The sequence below is a fragment of the Hibiscus syriacus genome, unplaced genomic scaffold, assembly GCF_006381635.1.
Source record: "Hibiscus syriacus cultivar Baekdansim isolate YM2019G1 unplaced genomic scaffold, ASM638163v2 tig00110677_pilon, whole genome shotgun sequence".
Classification (NCBI taxonomy): Eukaryota; Viridiplantae; Streptophyta; class Magnoliopsida; order Malvales; family Malvaceae; genus Hibiscus; species Hibiscus syriacus.
The window spans coordinates 27,965-51,225 of NW_024062821.1; the positions used below are offsets into that span (position 1 = coordinate 27,965).

The 23,261-nt window shown below is 35.4% G+C and overlaps 1 protein-coding gene across 1 annotated transcript; it reads right to left on the reverse strand.

Moving 5' to 3' along the window:
- Positions 1-9,401: 9,401 nt before the first annotated feature.
- LOC120138008 (50S ribosomal protein L18-like) lies at positions 9,402-11,307 on the reverse strand. The gene is made up of 2 exons (XM_039153627.1): positions 11,124-11,307; positions 9,402-9,899 (listed from the first exon to the last, which is right to left on the reverse strand). Exons 1-2 carry the CDS (start codon positions 11,298-11,300, stop codon positions 9,504-9,506), a joined length of 573 nt encoding a protein of 190 aa, XP_039009558.1. The 5' UTR covers positions 11,301-11,307; the 3' UTR covers positions 9,402-9,503.
- Between the last annotated feature and the right edge of the window lie 11,954 nt (positions 11,308-23,261).

Here is a 23,261-nt window from a genome sequence, read left to right on the forward strand (position 1 = left end):
CTCTGGTCTTATCACTTATACTCATCTTTATATACCAATCTTCATTGCATCCTCATTACTCTGATAACCCATTTCTTATACATAGCTTCATTCTTTATCATTTATTATACTTGTATTTCCTTCCTGAAGGTTCCATGCAAATACTTATCTCTGTTTCTACATCATAGCTATCTGCTCAGAATATACAACTATATTCAAATTCACATCATAATCAATTAACTCCACTATATCTTTCCTCCAATCTTATAACTCTAGCACCTTTACTTTGACAGTTAGATAATAACTTTTGTTCAATCTAGGGCACAAGCCCTATTATACCAATCATATATATCCTTTCCAATCTAGATTATCTCAAAATTTGCTTACTCAACTTATCAATTTCACCTCTATTCTCATACATCCTGAAATTTCTTTTGCTCAAACTCCACATTCTGACTTCATATGTCCTATAATCTGATCATCGATATACACATTCTCAAACTCTTCTGATCAATCCTCGGCTTTACTTAAATATACAAATTCTTACTTCCTTTTCCTTTACTATACCTCATTACTATGATCCAAATATGCAACTATATCCAGATCCATTGCAGATCTGGTTATCATATCCTGACAATATCTTATAATCTTATAATTCCAGTACATTTTTATCACATACTCTAGTTAGCCAATGCTAACTCTTTCCATCTTAACTGCAAACCCTTATCATAAATATACTCTTGTTTATGCGCAATATTATCACTTCGTTTCAAACTCATAAGCTCTGACTTATACATCTTATACGCTTGTCACTGATGCACTTATCCTTGAGTTCTTCTATACGTAATCATCACGTCATTAGATCTTTTTAACATTCTTATGGTGACACCCGTTCACCATCTTCTATCTTATTCACATAATAGCAAAACTACTCTACATCGTTTTTCCGATTCCAAACGATGAAAATTTTCTATAATATTCAGATATGATTTCAGCTTTCTGAAATCAACTTTTGATCTTACTAGGCATTTCCTGAGGTGTCCGCTCTTCATCCTGCCTGGCCAGGGCAAGTGAATAGCTATCACAATCAGGAATATCACCTTTCACTTACTTCGAAATTATCACGATCGGATTTCTACTGTATTAAACTATTCTTATTTTATTAGTAAGACAACGTATTCCTTACACTATCAGATCAGAAATTTTTCAATCTATGTTGGCATGTACACCTTTTATGACATTTTGGACTTCGGTTTATGCCGAGAATCGGCTAAACCATAGCTCTGATACCATTAAATGTAACACCCCCAACCCGTATCCGACCCGGATACGAGTCCGAAGTGTCACATTGACTTTTCAAACCTTGACTCTTAAGAAAAATCCCGGGAAATTTAAAACTTTATTTAAATCAAAATAAAGACTTTATCAGAGTGCTCGTACTTAATGACTTATTACATGCCAACACTTTATACATAACCAAATACATACTTTGTCAAATATTTCTGATCTGATCTTTTGGTAAGGAAAACTGACCTGTCTTGCTCCGCATCACTCCTTACTCTTCTCGAAACCTACGTGTGAAACAATCACACGCTAAGTCGAAGACTTAGTGAGGCATAACAACTTATAATGCACTACATGCATGTTCTGTTCTATCATGTTATAGCAATTCCATGCATTTTTCATATCGTATAAAATCATATCAGATTAATTGCAGTAAATACATACATACACATAATTCATCATTAACAGTTTATCATATAATCACATACTTTTTCAATCAAACACTATACACACACAACATCATATCATTTCTATAGCATTTATCATACCACTAACTTATATTTGTTCATAACTCTGGATTAGCCCATGTACATATGTGAGAACTATCGATATGTGAGTCTATAGAGGTTGTGCACTATGCTGTCACCACAGCTCGTATAAATGCACCGAAGTGCCCCGTAGAATTGCACCGTAGTGCCATATAATGATGTCCATAAGGACCATAGAATTCTTTAAGAATCATATACATATGCTAGGGATCAAGTATGTGTCTTCCCAGACTTCACACATGTTCCAAAGAATATACATATGTCCCGAAGAACCGCGTAGAATTGCACCGTAGTGCCATAATAATGTCCATAAGGACCACATAGAATTCTTTAAGAATCATATACATATGCTAGTGATCAAGTATGTGTCTTTCCAGACTTCACACATGTTCCAATGAATATACATATGTCCCGAAGAACCGCGTAGACCCTCGACTCTTGGCATGCCAACTATACCCCTAGCTCTCATGACACATAACATGGGCATTATCATTTATTTCATTTCAAATATTCACATAAACTTGTAATTCACTTTCACAATCACTTATCACTAGCTTCTTTTATATGATCACATAGTCACGTAGTTCACTTACACGTAGATCATTTCCATATAATTCACATGTCACATATGTCACGTTTTCATATAATTTATATCATTTCTCACCCAATCACCTTTATTCATGTACACATACTCATCATATCTTGTTCACATATGATCATATACTTATATAACAGATAGGAACACTTTCACGTAGCTTATAATCATAGGTTTTGTCTCATAACATATACTTGTTTTCACATATATTTCATATCAATTCTTATACCATCACATAATTCCTTAACATACATAACATATCATGTAACATTATAATAGAAATACTTATAAGTCATATCACTTAGAGCACATATACTTATAGTCACATTGCTTATATCTTAATCTTATGCCTTCTCTTAGACATATATATATATATATATATATTCACATGTTCAGGTAATCCACCATTTCATCACATAATTGTGTATTCATATACTCATTTCATTTCATTTCATATCTATCTATATATATATCCTCAAGATTATCCTAATATAATCATATAGCACTCTTATATTCGTATTCATATTCATCTAGGGCAGACTTATAAACATATCTCACTTCTATTATTTCTCTATATAATCTATCTGTTTACTTAATTCAATTTCATATAACTCCTATAATCTTCTCATATAACTTCATAATTTTCTATCATACAACCCATGTGTTATAGTTTTATTTAAACATATGAATCTTTCCCATCTAGCTTATCTTATATGTTCATCTTATCATTTATGTTCAAATCTCCTAGTTAGTGTACTATTCTCACTTCATCCTATAGATCAATATTATCCAGCTTATTCACTCATAATAATAATAATTATATTTTACTATGATCACATAGTTTATATCTCATATAATTCATAACCTTTCTTATGGAATTACTTATACTTTATCATCCAACACATAAAAGAACAGATCAATCCATATAATCAAGCATACACATGCATATTCCACTCATGCCTTTAATCATGAATTCATGTGTAACACTTTAGGAAATAGACTCATCGCAAGTCTTATTCCCATCGCACATCGTATACTATTGAATATGCACTCACCTGGCCTCACTAGTCAATTCCAATCTCTTATCTTTCCCTTGATCGATCTTACTTGTCAATGGTTCCGGAACTCGTTTATGCTCTGAATCTACATAATTATACATTTTAAGGCAATTATTAGATACCTACACCTTGTAATTTGATACTAGCAACTTAAACGAACTTATTAAACCATATTCCCAATTTTCCTTTAGGGGGAATCGGTTCCCTACTGAGGGGGTATCGATTCCCTCATGACATTCTGGAAATTTTGTCGTTTGAAGGGTATCGGTTCCCCTTGAATGGGTACCGATTCCCCTTGCCCAGAAATCATATTTTCAACCCGAAAATTACTTCATTTCCTCTCAAACACTTCATATATCATCCCTTTTCATTCTTAACTCTAGTACACATACTTAAATCAATCTATATTCATTTATTTCATCTAAACCTCAAAATCCTATATTCTATACGAGATTCAAAAAATCATACCAAATTTTCAATGTGTTCTAAATCCAATTCTAACACTTTATACTTCTTAATTAGATTGATGACAAGTCAAATTCATCCTTAGAATTTCAAAAACCTTTCTATATCAAAATTTCATTTCTAATCTTTTAATAGAAATTCCTTTCTAATTCTCCCTTCTTGATGTTTTAAGTTTATATAAGCTTTCCTTAAGCTTATATAACCCCCAAAGATTCAAAACCAACTTATAAATTCCAGAAATTAACAGTTAAAAATCAAACTTACCTTTAAGCTGGAGCTACGAGAAGAAGAAGAAGAGAGCAAGAAGAAGGCTTCCAGAACTCTCCCAAAACCCACGTATATCACATGTATTTAAAGGAAATACAAAATATCCTTTAAGCTGAAAAGACTAAATTGCCCCTTTAATTATCCATCTATGCTATTCAATCCATCATCAAAATTCTTTACTTAAATCCCAACACTTTTAACTTATTTCAAAATTAAGCACACAGTTTCCAAAATTTACATTTTAGTCACTGATCCGGCTTTTGGGGATGTTACACATGATATTTAAACAGTGAAAACAAAGACAAATATATTTCAAACTTGCATTGAATTCACCCAAGTCATTATTCCATCATAGTTCACAAAATGCATTAGATAACAAAGACAAATATGTTTCAAACTTGCAACACTGTCAACTTAGTATTTGTCTTTGTCTATTGGTTGAAGTAATGCAATTCATTCAAGTTTCAATTTTGCAGAAGAAGAATAGTTTCTGGAACTTAAAATCGCAACGTGAAAAATGACTATCGCAACGCGAAATGAATCGCAACGAGAGAATCACAACGCGAAATGAAAATCGCAACGAGAGAATCGCAACGCGAAATGAAAATCGCAACGAGAGAATCGCAATGCGAAATGAAAATCGCAACGCGATTATAGTTTCGCGTTGCGATTTTTGGTTTCGCGTTGTGATTTTGTCGTTGCGATTTTCATTTCGCGTTGTGATTCTCTCGTTGCGATTTTTATTTCGCGTTGCGATAGTCATTTTTCACGTTGCGATTTTAAGTTTCGTGTTGCGAAAGTAAACTATTTCTTCTTCTTCTGCAAATTGAAACTTGAATGGATTGCATTACTTCAACCAAAAGACAAAACAAAGACAAATACTAACTTTAGAGTATTAAAGAATACACAGTTTAGCAGAATTGGCAGCAACCGAACAAATTTACTTTCAACCAAAAGACAAAACAAAGACAAATACTAACTTCACAGTGTTAAAGAATACACAGTTTAGCAGAATTGGCAGCAACCGAATAAATTTACTTCAACCAAAAGACAAAACAAAAGACAAATACTAACTTCACAGTGTTAAAAGAATAAATAGTTTAGCAGTATTGACAGTAACCGAATAAATTTACTAAGCAATCTAAGTGAAATGGTTAATCTAAGTGAAATTACGAGTAAATTTATCATCAAGTTAAATATGGAAAATCTTAAACTTACCTCGTTGCGTAGAGTATGAACCTCATTCTGTAACGATACTACCATCTCACATAGAGCGATAACCTCACCACGTAAAGTAGACACCTCCACACGCCATGCACCATCGTTATCACGTAGAGTACCGATCTCCTCACGCAAGGCATTGACCTCATCACGTAACTCCCTTGACTCATTCCGTGGAGGTGGAGAACAGGGAGATAGAAGTCGTGGCATCTTTGTCGGTCGCCTATCATGAGGTGATGGTGGAGAAGAGGCTCGATGATGTGACGGGATAGGTGATGGCTCTCGTTGTAGAGGTGTATAGTCGGGTCGATCAGGTAATGGCTCTGGGTGAGGTGATGGCTCTCGAAGTGGAGGAAGTGGAGGCTGCTCATCATTCGTGCCATCAAGAAAACGCTGACTAGCTTGCCACCAATCAGTGGCAAGCTCAGCCTCTGTGGGTATCAGTTTCTGTAATGGAGTGTTGGCCTCCTAAAAATATAAAAACTCAAACAAAGTTAAACGTCTACTATTAATAACTTGTTTATATATGATAGTATTTGTGTTAACTTACATTATTTATTGTCGTATATGGTATTAAGTCTTCCCAATCCAACAGACGTTTCCTCTTCCAGGAAATAGCCCTAGGAATATCATTTGAAGTTTTTAATGCATATGTCCGCATGCTGGGGAAAGCCTCGAATATCCAAATCTACAAACAATATAATAACAAACATTAGTAATTGTTAAATAATTAATTATAATTTTGAAAACATTATATAGAAATTCTTACCTTAAAGGCCCAAACAAAGCCTGACAAAGTGTATTTCGATCCATCGCCACGCAAACTTTTGCGGTCATCAAAGGCAGACGACAACTTAGTCCAGGTAGCTTTCCATATATACGAACCACATGGAAACAGATTCCATGCATTTAGGTCCTCTACCAATAATATTAGCTCCTGAGGAATAGGTTATCTAGCCTCTCTGCCTAAAAAGTCGGCATACAAAAGTACTAGAAGGCATACTCGGACAACATCGACGTCATTCATCCGAGTAAAACCATCTTTCTTATTAAACAATTTCTTCAGGTCGTCGACGTGTAAGTTCGGCTTCTCTATTGACTCGTCAGGAAAAACCCTGGATAACCATGACGGGCGGGTGATATGACGAGTGTACCGGCCTACATCATCGTGTCTGAATCGTAGACCAGTGATTACGCAGAACTCCTTCCGCCCAAAACAAGTATACGCCGGTGGAAAATGAAACCATATCTCTTCCTCACCACGTTGTATACTGTCGGGTAGATCGCTAGTCATAGTCTGAAGCCATAAATGGGTCAAATTAGCATCTCCACCCGTATGTTGTACTCTCAACCATGGCCCGAAGCAGGTTTCCTCAAACAATTTTCTTTGTGCAGGTGAAAGCTTCGAAGCAATTGTAGTGGCTAGGCTAACTTTATTCCTTAATGTCAATGAAGCCGAAAAAAATTTCTACAAAAACAATAAACAACCAAGTTAGATATACCAAAAACTACACTGTGAAGATATACCAAAAACAATAAACATAAAGAGTAGTAGTTTATTCTTGAAACTAAAATTTGCAACATTGTTTTATCTTTTGGTTGAAATGAAAATCGCAACGAGAGAATGAAAATCGCAACGCGGAAATGACTATCGCAACGAGAGAATCGTAACGCGAAATGAAAATCGCAACGCGAAATGAAAATCGCAACGCGAAATGAAAATCGCAATGCGATTTTGGTTTCGCGTTGCGATTTTCATTTCTCTCGTTGTGATAGTCATTTTCGTGTTGCGATTTTCATTTTCATGTTGCGATTTTAAGTTTAGAAACTATTCTTCTTCTGCATTTCAACCAAAAGACAAAACAAAGACAAATACTAACTTCACAGGGTTAAAGACTAAACAGATTAGCAGTATTGGCAGCAATCGAATGAATTTAATAAGAAATCTAAGTGAAATGGTTAATCTACTATTGAAATTACCAGTAAACGTATCATCAATTTCAATATGAAAAACCTAAAATAATGCAAATATTTCAAAATAAAAATAATTAAAAAAACTAACCCTCGGAGGTTGATTTTCCATTTCTGAATGATTGTGAGGGATTTCTGACCGTGAATAGTTGTGAGGGATTTCGCCGGCGATGGGGACGGAAATCTTCGGAGATGGGGACGGATTTCGCCGTAGAGAGTGAGAGATGGAGATGAGACTGAGTTGTGATTTTAGGTTTTAGGTTATGAGTTACGATTACGGGATATACTGTGGACGGTTCAGTTTCCGATATATTAATATATTCGTGTTTGGAATTTGAAAAAAAAATACGCGTTAATACGAATGGCGCTATGTAAATCGCGTTGCGATTTACGTATTCGCATTGCGAATTAGGAAAATCGCAACGCGAATTTGGGAAATCGCAATGCGATAGTCAGAATCGCATTGCGAATCTGGAAACTGATTTGCGATACCGGAGATCGCGTTGCGAATTATCGATCGCATTGCGATTTAGTTGGTCATTTTGGCAAATCCAAAAAAAGTTGGTTAAAATCATATATTATAAGGCATTTTTGGTCACTAAGATTATTTTCTCTTCAAATTTTGTTACGTAAATTATATTATCAAGTTCAGAACTTATTTTTAACAATTACAAATTTTTTAATACTTATATTTTTTTTCCATATTAAATCTTTTATCAAGTACATCTAAATATAGTTTTTTAAAATACATTCATTAAGTAATTTAAGACAAGGTTAATGCACGTGTATTGATGTCGTCATCCGACTCATACTCATGCAAATACATGTCTTCGAGACGTATTATGTGTATTTATTCTTTTTGTACAAAATTCATATTATTTTTTCTTTCTTTTATTCTAATTCAATCTTTAAAAGTTTTAATTGACTTCTATCACAATAATAGAAGACGCTTCCTACTAAAAGCGCTTGTGAATTGAGAAAGTAATCTATAACATGTTTTAAATTAAATACAGATTTTATAAAGGTGATATTTGGGTAGAAACACCTAATTACAAGGTCGAACGAAATGAGGAAAATGAAATATAAGAACTAGAGAATTTATTTTAGGGGTTTATTTTATATAAAAACTAGCTTTTTAAAAAATATTTTGACGTTTTAAAATTTTAAATAATTTTTATGTGTTTTTGAATTTTTATGATTTATTTCTTCTTAATCTTTAATATTTCTTTGAATTTTATAACTGTATTTGTTTTAGAATGAGATTAAATTGATAATTTTTTAAAATGTGAATAATTGAATTTATTGATTTATTTAAAATTAAGATCAAATCGATATAATATATATTGTGGACTAAATATATCATTATACTAGTTTAAAAATTCATGTCATCATTAAAGATTTAATATAGATTGACCAAAGTAGCAAATACCATATATCATTAGTGACCAAACAGAGAAATTATGAAATCGAATAACCAAAATAGAAACAAACATATAATTGAGAGACCATCCAGATTATTTATCCACAAACTTTTTGATTTGTTAAAGATGTGAAATAAGCTAAAAATCGATCCAGATTAATCAAGACGAAATCTTACAATTGAGAGAGAAAAAAGAATGTGATATAAGCCAAAAATCAACAAGGTCAAAAATAAATTGATGAACAAAGCCAAGTTGGTCCAATAAAAACATTAAATACCAATTTGGTTAAAGTTTGTTTAGGTACCAAAAATCAACAATCTCATCACCAATTAAATCTATTATTTAACAGTTGGATCTATCCACTTGTCAACCCATCAATAGCCATCAACACTACGACCAACACACCACCATACTGCCTGGTGCCAGGGACATATATACTCGCACAAGTAAGGTTGAAGGAGAGGATCTTCAACCCCACACTGACTGTTCATCATCTTATCCAATCCTTTTCTCTACTTTTTCCAAACCACAACCAACTGCGACTCTCTGCCCAAACCAAAGAGGGCAAACCACCTAAGACCACCACCTTCCTACTTAGACCATCAACAAAGACTCGATATTAATTGCATCTCCAAAGTTCAGTTAACAAATTCTAATAAACTAATTAATTTACTACATCAATGCGTTGATTGGTTCATACAAAAATGATCCCATTCTCCTTTATGCTGTCTAGAACTATTCCTAGCTTACCTTCAATCCTCTCACCCTTTCTAGGCTCATAAGACATCGCGTAGACATCAGCTTCTTTTGATCGTTCAGCTATCAGTTTCCCGATTATTCTGCAAGCGTTGTGATCAGTGAGTGATGGCAAATCGTTTCTAAGATCCTTGGCATTTGTGGTTGCGACCGATATAACTTTGCTTGTACCCCGATGCATCACTTTGGCATGAATAAATTTCTTTGAAAAGAAAACATTTAGTAGGAATGGCCTCATATACATATCGGTCCTTTGTTTCCATGATTTCCTATTGGGTTGCTTTGCAAGTTCGCCACGTGATCTCCTGGTCCAGGCAGCTTGAACAAAATAACCCTAAAGATGAATGTCAAACAAAATTAATAAGTGCAAGAGGGAAATCATAACTCACTATCCATATAACAAATCAAACCAAAGACCTCTTCAACTATTCAACATGAAAGCTAAAATTTCATCAATTAGGGATCCCTAAAGTATTAAAAGGTCTACAAAGAGTGACTAAAATTATCTCATTAAGATGCATTCTGCTTTACCCGGAGGACAAACTGTGCATATGAGCTCATGATTTCACATATTTTGATCACTGATCATACTATGATGAACCCCAACCACATGGAACATCTAGAAAAATGATGAGAGGATATTTTGATCATATATATAAGGAAATTTGATTTTGCTAGTATAAGTTAGCAATTGACTGTTAATCCCCCCACCCCCTTGTGGACAAGCTAGCAAACAATGAAACAAACCACAAGGCAAGATGTCAATCCCATCTCGACCACCAAAACAGAAGCACCATGAATTATTTTACTCCAGAGAATGAAGGTTAAGATTTTATGATATTTTCATCAGAAACAGAATGTAATATTTCTTAGAGATAAATCCCCACAATGCAAAAAAGCTGTTTAAACTCTTCGATGCGTAGGCATATTCGATTCAAACAATAATGTTCCGATTTCTAAATTATGAAATTTTAGTTGGCATAGTATATATATATCTTCTTTCTTTATGGAAAAGAGATCATTCCTTCCAAATCGTTAAACTCTTACAAAGTTCATCAACATAATTGAGTTTCAATTAGAAGAGTACATCAACAAAAGGGCAATGCCAGCAAGAAAACTGGAATTAGTAAACAAAAAAAGGACAGTCATGGAGGCAACATTTAATTAAAATTTTCGACAAATCAAAATACAAATTTACTATGTCAGCTCAGGAAAAATTTAGCGAAGTAGCAGTTTGCAGAGTCTAGAACACGTAATATCACCATATTCAACTGCTAATCACTCTGAGTTCTACAGATTCCTCGGTTGCTGCACAGAGAATTATGACCTATTATAATACTCATTACAATTAAAGATAAGATATTGAGAAACACTTTTACTTTCTTTCAAATTGTTTCCCGTAGCGCTGATTCCTCTATGGAAAACCCCAATCTTTCCCTCAAGTAAACAATGAAAGTCAATCTCTCCAGGTTTACCGTTAAACATAAAAATACCCATTACTCATCTAAATTCCCGTCCCACGAACTAAACACGATAATGTTTAAACAAAAACAAATACCTTGTGCCGAGAGGGAGCAAGAGGAGGTGTTAATGAGTAAACGGAGATGTTGATACTGCGAAACGAAGTGACCCAAGACAGTGAGTTGATTTTGTTGGAGCGTTCCGAGTTAGTCGGTAATGAGTTGAGGAACTGCAACCGCGTTGGTAAAGCCGAAGTAGATATTAACGACGCCATTTCTTTCTCTTTTCCCCCCTACTATTCATTGATTTTTTGTGTATATGGGATTTAATTTTAGCAGAAACTATATATTTAGTCACTAAACTATAGGATTGATTTTATTTTAGTCACTAAACATTTTTTTCAATCAAGCCACCAGCGATTTGATTTATGATTAATCAAGTCATTGAGCATTAAATAGTTAGTGACGAGGCTGACATGATGACTTTCAAAATAATTAATCCTTATTATTTATACACTTTATTAAATTTAGTCATCATTTTAAATAATCTTCCCATTTATGAATTCTATCAATCTCGTCCTCAAACACACAATCATCGTCATCATTATGGTCATCATCAAACGTCTATGGTGGAGTTATGCAGTCTCTTTCTCACTCTCCAACCTCCCTTCTCTATGGATGTCTCCTCCGCTATTACCTTCCACAACCTCCCCAACGTCGATCTCCCTCCACCAACAACCTACCAAGACTCAACGTCTTTCCCTTGACCTTTAATGATCAAAATTTTGGAGTTAATATCTGTCTGTTAGACCTTAAGTTCAGATTAAATTGAAGGAGAAGTTGAGATCAAATCGAGTTAAAAAGAGATATTTTATTAACATTGAAAGATTTGGTGACTTGAAGTGCAACTAACCCATTTATAAAAAAATGAGCTACACCCCAAGTGGTACCAAGATGATTTGGTGTAAAGAAAAATGGGACAAGAGCTAAACATTCCTGTCACATGTTATTCATCTTGTCTATCTTTTCATTTATCTTCTTTCATTATCTCAAAGTTTGATGCTTGGTCATTAAAGCAGCCATATTTAGAGATCATCAAAGTTTTGATGGTTTATGAAGAAAAAAAAGCATCCAAGAGAAAGGGTAAGGGCCAAGATGATTAAGGTTTGGGTATGTGCTGGTGTTTGTTGGAAAATTAGGTTTGTGCATCACCAAATTTGAAATGCCTCACGCATTAGATAAATTTGATGCTTAGGTGTCATGTGAACACTTGAGATTGATCTTGTTTGTCTTAATATAAAAAATTAATTGGATGATTTTGAGTTGTTAGTTCGAACGATCAACTAAAAGTTGTCAATAAGGAGATGCATCGATTATTAAAAAATTTGATCGAAGCTTGAGAAAAATAAAAAGTTGGTGTAATAATTTTAAAATGACTTAAAAAAATTTGTTAGAGATGTTCGAAATAAATATGTGGGTAGCAACTATTTATCCAATATAATGCCTAAATTCTTATACCTGAAGTCCTAAACCAATTGATGTTTCAATCTTCTGAAACATTTTAATTTTTCTTTTCCAAAATGACTAATTTACCCTTTTACACATGTATCAAATAAGATAAAAATAAAGAAAACATAAAATTATAAAACAATATAATAATTTTACTATTTTCAAACTCAAAAAGTCAATTTATTATATAAACCTTATATGATCTTTTACTATTTTTAAATCATCCTTATTATTAGATTTCTTTTTTTCACAAAAGTAAACGTTAGCTTTTAGTGAAGCAATTGAATCAAACGAATTTGTTGGTTCGTATGATTGTATTTTTAGAGATTTTGAGTTGGGCATAATATTTAAGGGTATTTGAATATTTATTTGAATCTTTCGAATAAATATAATATATATCTTATAATCATACTAGACTAATAAAAAAATCGAAAACACATAAAATTTTTCCAAAGTTGAGATTGTTGATAATCATTATTTTTTTATACAAATTATTTGTTTTATCATGTTAACTGTTCATGCCCCATGAAATATTCTTTTTTAGGCTGAAGACAGATAAAACCCTTTTTTTCCCCATTTGCAAATGAACTATTCATTCTGATTAGGCCCCACATTTTCCCTTTTTCACAAATTTATTTTAGTATCTAAATTATCAGTTTTAATTCGTTCTAATATCTAAATTTTTAATATTTTCAAAATCATATCTAAAGTTTAATTTTTGTTTCGTTTTAGTACACGCCGTCAAGTTTTGAAAGAAAAATGAAAGTCTAGGTACCAAAACACATTTAGTACCTAAATCATACTTGAGTTCTGAAAAATTAAAAATTTAGGTATTAAAATGGATCAAGACTGATAGTTTAGGTACTCAAAACATTAAGTTTTTAACGACGAGGTATTAAAATGAAACAAAATGTATATTTTAGGTATGGTTTTGAAACAGTTGAAAGTTTAGGTATTAAAACGAATTAAAACTAATAGTTTAAATACTAAATACATAATTTATCCTTTTTTATTCCGACTATGTTATCTAGGGGCCGTTCATCTCCTCCATAAATTATGTTTGTAGTTTATATTGATTAAAATTGAGTAAAGATTATCTAGGAGCTAAAAGCGATGAACGAGTCTGGAAAAGGGACAGGAAATGAAACTAGAGTCGAAACACAGAATGACAAGCGATTAGAGTCTTGACCTTCTCCGATTCAACTCCGATCCCACCAAGAAGGTACGGTTCAAGGATATAACTGGAGAGACAAACCAGGTTTCGGATATGTTAGTTGATGATCCGGAGAGAAACTCAATGTCTTATACCGCGATATTGGCTGATAATTCCAGAAACGAAACCAATAATGACGGAAACCATGAGGAAGACGAGGAGGATATCGATATAACTGAGGAAGATATTATCACAGGAACCCAATAGGGATTGCCTTCTATCCAGTTTTCTGATCGGGCATATAAATTGATGGAGGCGAGTATGGCCAGAACGGTTGTGTTGAAACTCTTAGGAAGGAATATTGGGTTGAATGCTCTTACCAAAAATCTACGCCCTCTGGAAGCCAACTTAACCTCTCACGATCATGGATCTTGAAAATGGGTATTTTCTAGCAAGGTTTCAGTCTGATGAAGATTATGGTAAGGCCCTAGCTGATGGTCCTTGGATTATCTATGGCCAATACCTAACGGATCAGCCATGGACAAAAGATTTTAGCACAACTCAGGCATACCCTACTATGGTCATTGCTTGGATCCGATTTCCAAGACTTCCCGAATACATGTACAAGAAATCGATCTTATCCAACATTGGTAAGCTAGTGGGAAAACTGGTGAAACTGGATTTCCACAAAACACTAGTAATAGACGAAGATTTGCTAGAGTTTTTGTTTACGTCGACCTTAAAAACCTTTAGTCTCTCGAGTGGTCATTGGAAATAAAATTCAAATTGTAGAATATGAAAATTTGCCTAGCATCTTCTTCTCTTGTGGGAGATTTGGCCATCTCAAGGAAGCTTGCTCTTATAATTCTCAAGAACAAAATGGGAGTGATGATCCTATTGTTGATCAAACCTCTAATCGGAATGTCAAGTGTCAACCTGGCTGCTAGTAGCATGAATACTGTTACAAATCAAAACACAAACAACCTTTCTCCCTTGGAAGAGGATTCCTATGGTCCTTAGTGTTGGGAAATAAACGAATAATTTCCCTATAACCAGATTAGTGAGAATGCGAAAAAAGCAAAAATATACCGAAATTGATAACGAAGTTCAATCAATTTTCTTACGTCTCCGGACTGCTGCAGATCTTTTACTAAAGAGAGAAAATTTACAAGTGTTTACAAAATACTCACAACTCACAAGAAAACTCTCTAGTATAGGGAGAAAGAAATGATTTTTGGGATGATCTTGAAGCTAAATGGGTTAGGGTATTTATAGTTGAAGCTTAAGGATTAATCTTGTAAATACCCTAAAGTGTGCAGGGTCTAAAATATAATTAACCCTATTACATTTTCAATAAAAAATTATTCCACCGAATTCGGTGCATTCGGTGGCCTCCCTGGCCTACCCTTTTTGACTTTACAATCTCCCATTTGAAGATTGATTTTAATCTGTCTTCACACCTCGATCAATGCAGCAACATTTCTGCTCTGTTACTCTAGCATGCCAACTGAAGCTGAACACAACTTCAGTTGTTCGTAGTCACCGTCTTGTCAACATGTTGTCGGATTTTGAGCTCCACTAATCTTTTCAAGTTTCAAAATCTCATATTCCAGAAGAGATCGAATAAAATGATATCTCAATTATATGTACTTCATCCTGGAATGAAAAGACATATTTTTCGCTAGATGGATAGCAATTTGATTGTCACAATACAAGACATTGTTTTCTTGTTTCTTGCCTAACTCTTCCAAGAAACTTTGGAGCCAAACCATCTCATTGTTGGCTTCCGTAACAGCGACATATTCTGCTTCATTGTGGAGAGAGAACTATTTTGTAGTTGAGAAACCCTACTCACTGTAGTTCCTCCTAGAGTATAGACATACCTTGTAGTGCTTCTTCTGATGTCAACATTCTGACTAAGCCAACATCTACATAGTCTGTCAGTATCGTATCTCCACCTTTGAAACAAAGTGCTTTGTTTGTAGTACCCCGCATATATCTGAGGATCCATTTGACTGCTTCCCAGTGTACCTTGCCTGGATTATTTATGTATCTGCTAGCAGCTCCCACTGCATGAGCAATATCTGGTCTAGTACAAACCATGACATACATCAGACTTGCAATTGCTGAGGCATACGACACCTTCACCATGTGTGCACGTTCTTCCTCCATTTTTGGTGATTGTTCTTTGGAGAGTCTAAAATAAATACCTAAAGGTGTACTTACTGGTTTAACATCTTGCATGTTGAACCTGGAGAGTACTTTGTTGATGTACTCAGCCTATGATAACATCAAAGTCCCCAACATTATGTCTCTCTTAATCCTCATCCCAAGAATCTGCTTTGCAGCGCCCAGATCTTTCATTGCAAAATGCTCAACAATTTTGCTTCAAGTTATAATCTCTTGCATGTATGAACCTGCAACAAGCATGTCATTAACGTACAACAATAAAATAATGAAGTGTTGTTGAACTTTTTGATGTAGCAACATGATCTGCTTGACATCTGGTAAAACCACTGCTACCCATGAAGCTATCAAACTTCTTGTACCACTGTCTAGGAGCTTGTTTTAAACCATACAAGCTCTTTTTCAACCTGCATACCATGTTTTTCTTGCCTGCCTCTACGAAGCTGTCTGGCTGCCTCATATAGATTTCTTCCTCCAAATCACCTTGAAGGAAAGTTGTCTTTACATCTAACTTCTCAAGATATAGATTCTCTGCAGCTACAATTTTCAACACCAGTCTGATTGTAGACAACTTCACGAATGGAGAGAAAATTTCATTATAGTCAATACCTTATTTTTGCTGAAAACCTTTGACAACCAATCTTGCTTTGTAGCGTTTTCTCCTATCGTACTCTTCTTTGATCCTGTAAAATCCACTTGTTATGGAGTACTTTCTTGCACGATGGTAATTAAGCTAATTCCCACGTCTGATTTGACATAAGCGAGTCCATCTCATCTTTCATGGAAGACTCCCACTTGACTGAATCCTCCACCTGCATTGCTTCATCATAACACTCTGGTTTACCATTTTCAGTCAGCAACAAGTAGTGCAAAAAAGGCAAATAACGTTGAGTTGGTTTAGGAATTCTGGAGGACCATCTTAGTTCTGGTGTTCCTGGTTCTTCTTGAACAGCTTCAGGACTGATATGAACATAATTTCCAGAAATCTCCTCAAACTCAGCAAATTCCTTTGTTTCAGCTTCGGTATTGGAGCTACTTGATTCTATGGTTGACGTGTCTTTGTACATTACATTTTCGTTGAAAATGACATCTCTGCTTCTGATGATCTTTCGATTTTCATAATCCCAAAACCGGTAATCGAACTTATCACCACCATAACCAACAAAGACGCATTTGTTGGACATAACATCAAGTTTACTTCTTTCAGCAGAATTTATGTGTACATAAGAAATACAACCAAACACTCTTAAGTGTGAAAGGTTTATTTCTTTTCTGCTCCAAACTTTCTCTGGTATTCCACTATCCAAAGGAATTGAGGGCCCACGGTTGATCAGGTAAGCTGCACTATTGATAGTTTCAGCCCATAGCAATTTGGGCAATCCGACATGTATCATCATGTTTCTTCCACGTTTATTCAGAGTTATATTCATGCACTCTGCTACGCCATTCTGCTGCAGTGTCATGGGAACTGTTGTCTCTATCTTAATCCCATTATTTGCGCAGAAATCTCTGAATCTACTATTTTCTGTACTCTACTCCATTATCAGGCCTCAACCGCTTGACTTTCAAACCAGTCTCATTTTCCACCATGGCCTTCCATTTTCTGAAGGTATCAAAGACTTCTGATTTCTTCTTCAGAAAATAAACCCACACATTCCTTATAGAATCATCGATAAAGGTGACATAATATAGTGAGCCTGCAAGAGATGAAACTTCAGATGGTCCCCATATATCAGTATGAACCAACTCTACCTTTTCAGCCTTAGGTGTCTTGCCAATCTTTGCAAAATTGACTTTCTTTTGTTTGCTAAAAATGAAATCCTCACATAGTCCAAAATCTATATTCTTTAGATCCGGTAGCTTCCCTTTTGACAAAAGTGTCTTCATCAATTTCTTGCTCATATGGCCAAGCCTTTAGTGCCATAGGTTTGATTTTCCATCAGCATCTGCTACTGTAATAATATTCTCTAAATTTGAGGTTACATAGAGAGTAACAGTCTTCTTACCATGAGCAATGACGAGTGCTCCTTTGGTAATCTTCTATTCACAGCCTGAAAAGGTTGTACTATATCCTTCTTCATCAAGCTGTCTACAGAAATTAAATTTCTTTTGAGGTCAGGAATATGTCACTCATTTCAGCTTCCAGGTGGTCTGGTTTGGCAACTTTAATCGGATGTATCCTTTCGGCGATCTTCAAGGTTTCATCAACTAGATGAACCTTCCCAAAATACCACTGACATAGTTCTACATGATTTCTTGGCATGGGGTGGAGTGGAAAGATGCCCCTGAACCCAAGATTCATGATTCAATCGGACTATTGACGCTTAGAATCATGGCATCACCTGTCTCCTCTGTCATGTTGGCAGATTCCTGTGCACCAGTAACTTTCTTCAATGCTCGACAATCTCTTTTAAAGTGACCATTATTGCCACAATTATACCAGGTAAAATCTTTCTTTCCCGTTCTTGATTTTTCCATTCTAGATTTCGATCTGCTACGATTTGAATTTCTTTCTGAAGTTATTCCTCTAGACTCTGTGTGCAAGGCTGAGGAGCTAGATGCTTCACCCGATTCTCTCTGTCGAATTTCTTTACTCAATACCAGATCCCGAACATCGTCGAATTTCAATATATTTCAACGAGCTATTGATGCTGTAACAGTAGCATTTTAATTGTCTGGTAGAGATGATAAGAGAATTAAAGCTCGAACTTCATCATCGAATTCAATTCCACGAAACTCAACTTGGGTTGTGATTGTGTTGAGTTCATTTAAGGTTGAGCACTGATGCCACTTCACCATCCGCAAATTGAATAATCGCTCATCAAGCGAACTTTGTTCGAGGCCGATGACTTCTCATACATACTGGAGAGAGCCAACATAAGACCCACCGGTGGTCTTTACTTGTTTGTTGAAAGCAACATTGCAGGATAACGTCAGTCGGATAACTTCGAGGGCTTGTCTGTCGAGAAGAGCCAGTCTTCATTCTTCTGCCCTGGTTGCTTTCCTGAGAGAGGTTGATATAGATTTTTCTAGTACAGAAAATATTCAATCTGCGTCTTCCAAAAGCCAAAGTCTGCACCATCAAACTTTTAATTTTCACATTACATTCTTCTGCAGCCATCACTCCCACTCGCTCCCACTCGAATATGGCTTCTTTGGATGTTTATGACAATTTCTGTGAACCACCGTGTATTAGAACACCTCCGTTGATAATTCGTATTGCCGATAAAATTTTACTATTCACAAAATTCACTATCATGTGAATAATAATAAATAGTAACCTCGCAGAAAAAACTGATAATTCACCACCAAAAGCTCTGATACCAATTGTTGGGAAATAAACGAGTAATTTTCCTATAACCAGATTAGTGAGAATGCGAAATAAAGCAGACAATAATACCCGAAATTGATACGGAGTTCAACTAATTTTTCCTACATCTCCGGACTGCTATAGATCTTTTACTAAAGAGAAAATTTACAAGTGTTTACAAACACTCACAAGAAAGCTCTCTAGTAGATTTTTTGATGATCTTGAAGCTAAAGGGTTAAGATATTTTATTTGAAACTTAAGGACTAATCTTATAAATCCCTAAAGTATGCAGGGATTAAAATATAATAACCTTATTATATTTTCAATAAAAAATTATTCCACCGAATTCGGTGTATTTCGGTGGCCTCCCTGGCCTACCCTTTTTACTTTACACTTAGATGGTGGGGAATGACTTGTCGGCGACCCCAAACAGGAGCAGTTCAGGCCAATGACTCAAATAAGGAAGTCATTAATTCAGATATCCGATCTCATCGATGATTATTGAGATTTCTAACTCCAAGAAAAGGCCAAACAAAACTCACGAGAGAAATTGGGAGTGAATAATGGTGTTGCTCCTCTCAAAGCTACTTTTCAAAGCGAAGTGAATGGCTCGAAATTACCTAAGAATAACACCTTGAGTAGTAAAATAATAGCTAAGTCTCAGGGGAAAGTTAAGCCGCTCCTCAAAACCAAAGGAACCGCTATAGGCTCTTATTCGGGTGACTCTGCCAGCCATATGAGAATTAATTTTTGTGAGTGCGTCCTAGTAACAGTCAAATGCCAAGCTCAAGCAGTTGAGCAGTTAAGACCCTATTTCTAACCGCGTGCCTTACCCAAGCAATGAACCAAATGTTATCATGGCCATGCAAATCCTTATCTCTCGTCTATTTCTACTGGATCTCGATAGCGTAACTGCTAAATTCCTTAAGGAATGACGATCCTAATTCGGTGACGGGGTAAGCGTTAACAAAACTATAATTCTAACGATATCCTACTTTTGAAAATACTTTAGGGGTTGAGGCACAGTTGTTAAAGACAACGCTTGATCCCAATCTACACAAAGTGGCTACTTTTCGCATGAAGTCTCGACCGATAGAGGAATATTCCATGAACTCACATATTTTCTCTGTTGCTCGTCACATCTCCAGGCTAAAGGTAGGGTTGCTCCCTAAGTTATTCGCAACAAGGGAATAAGGATCAAAGATAATACCTCGGGTCGACCTTCCATCCAAGAAGCCATGAATGATATTGCTCAAAACATTCAAGAGCAGGTACATTCCCAAACTAATGGAGGGACAAAATCAACTGATGAGAATGGTGGTGTCCAGTAAATGTAATTTCTCTTTTATGATTTTGCTAATGGATTTTAATTATTTCACGTGGAATTGCCAAGATAGTGAGGGTTGTAAATTCCCAAGAACCTTTAAAGAATATATGTGGGACAACAAGCCTAACATGGTGGCACTTTTGGAGCAAAAGGATTTGCATATGCAAAGCTGACAGAGTTATTACGAAGCTTGGATTTAAGTTTTCTTACAGGGTAGAGGCCATTGGCTTTTCGGGCAGAATTGGCTTCTCTGAAACCCGCCTATTTCGATCGAAATCATAGCCATCCACCCTCAATTCATTCAAAAAATAGTCGCAGGTATGAACTTCCCTTCTCCTATTTTGTTATGTCTGTTAGGTAGTCCTGACAGATACAAACGCAAGGCTTTGTAGAGTGATTTAAGTGGAACCCCTATAGATAGTGGCATACCATGACTTCTAGGGGAGACTTTAGTGTTATACTCTTTAATTCGGATAAAAGAGGTGGTGCGCAGATAGGTGCTGGCCGTAAACTCTTTCAAGAATATTTTTCCCAGCACAACTTAGTTGATTTGGAGTTTAAAGGGCCACCATTTATTTGGAGATGGGGCAGGACTTTTGAGCGTCTTGATAGAATGGTAACGAAAGAGCAATGGAATAGAATTGTTCCTGAGGCAATCATCTTCTACCTCCCTCGCATCAAGTCAGATCATCGTCCTTTAATTCTCCGATCCACAGGTAAACCCAATGTTATAGGTTTTCGTCCTTTTTGATTTTTTGCAGATTGGACTAAACATCCTCTTTTCAAAAACTTTGTTCGTGAGAATTGGAATCCTAAAGGGAGTACGCCTCATATTGTAAATAGCTTTACTGATGCGCTCTGCTCTTGGAACAAGAATATTTTTGGGAATATTATCCAGGAAAAAAAAAACCCTCAAGAAGTGTATTTCCGCCGTCCAAGCTACCATGGATAAGTTTGGCAATGATAACTTACATATGGTTGAGATGGATCTTCGGGTTAAACTGGAAGATATTCTTGATCAAGATGAGCTCTTATGGAAACAGAAGTCTAGAAGTGCTATGATGAGGACATTCTCTGCGGGAAAGCTACTAATTTTTTTGAAGCTCTTTACCGTGAGGAAGGTTATAGCTCTGATTAACTTCCAATAAAAAAAACTCCTTTCCTCATCTTTTCCCACATATTCACTCTCTTAACACTAAGGTCTCAGACGAGAAGTTTAGAGTGCCTTTTTGCCATGAATCCGCTCAAGTTCCCTGGGAAAAGATGGCATTAATGCTCTTTCTCCAAAGCTAGTGGGTAACTCGGTGTGTAATTGGGTCAAGGGAATTTTTATGGCAAGCAGATGGAGCTCGAATTCAATAAAACTATTCTCATCATCATCTCGAAGGTTTATAGTCCTGAAACCTTCTCTTATTTTCATCCTATCAGTTTATGCACGGTTCTCTAAGGGTTTGATGAAGGTCATTGCAAACAGATTCATGAATATTCCCCAAATTATTGCTCTTAATCAAGTTAGATTCATTGCTGTAGGAATATCACGAATAATATCCTTGTCATGAAGTTATCCCACTCTATTCGGAAGAAGAAAGGGAAAAACTAAATGAATTGCTTTAAAGGTGAACCAGAAAAAGCTTATGATCGTGTTAGTTGGCGTTCTCTAATCTATCAGAGAAATGGGTTTCTGGATAACATTCTCGTATTATGACATCATTCACTTCCTCCTCATTCCAATTCTATGGAATGGATCCCTTTCATAGGAGTTTAAACTTTCTGGAGGTATTCTTCAATGGTGCCCTCTCTCCCCCTATTTTTTTGTGCTTTGTATGGAGCTTCTAGGTCACAATTTTCATATCAGATGGATGTTGGTCTTTGAGATCTGATGATTCTCTCTTGTACTGTTCCTTCTTTATCCTATTTCTTTTTCGCAGATGACTTGATCTCTTATGCAAATCAACTAAACATCAGGCTAATCTTGTTAGGGTGATACTTGATCAGTTTAGCATATTTTCTGGGCATAAAGTGAATCAAAATAAAAGTAAAGTCTTTTTCTCCTCTAATGTCGAAGATGAGTTTGCTGCTAAGATTTGTACCTCTTTGGGCTGTCAGCGAGCTACGAATTTAGGGTCTTATTTAGGGATGCCCTTATTCCACAGCAATGTGACCAAAAGTACATTCCATTTTATTATTGATAAAGTTCAGAATAATCTGAACAATTGGGTAGCTTCTAATTTATCTCCGGCTGGCCGAGTGATACTTGCCAATGCCACCCTCATGGCTATACCTAATTATTTTATGCAAACAGTGGTAATTCCCAAAGGTGTATGTGATCAAATCGAACAAATTGCACATCAATTTATTTGGGGAGGGTCGAATGATAAGTCGAAGGTCTCTCTTGTTAATCGGAGAACTTGTTGTCAACCCACTTACCATGGTGACCTCGGAATTAGATCATTTCATTCCCAGAAAGAAGCTTTCTTAGTGTTGAAAGTCAGAAAAGGATAATGGCAACATGGGCGGCTGAATTTTGTCAAAATTAGGCAACTAATTTTGTTATTTTTTGAATGGGAAAATTATAAACTTAATCCCTGTATTTTAGTGTATTTTAGCTTCAAAACCATCCTAAATTATTCTAGCTTTCTCCCAATACTAGAGAAATTAGAGTTTTCTTGAGAATTATTTTTTTACTTTTTATCCAAAGATAATTGTCATTGTTTTCTCCTTGTTAGATCGAGAGAAGTTGTAATTTCTAT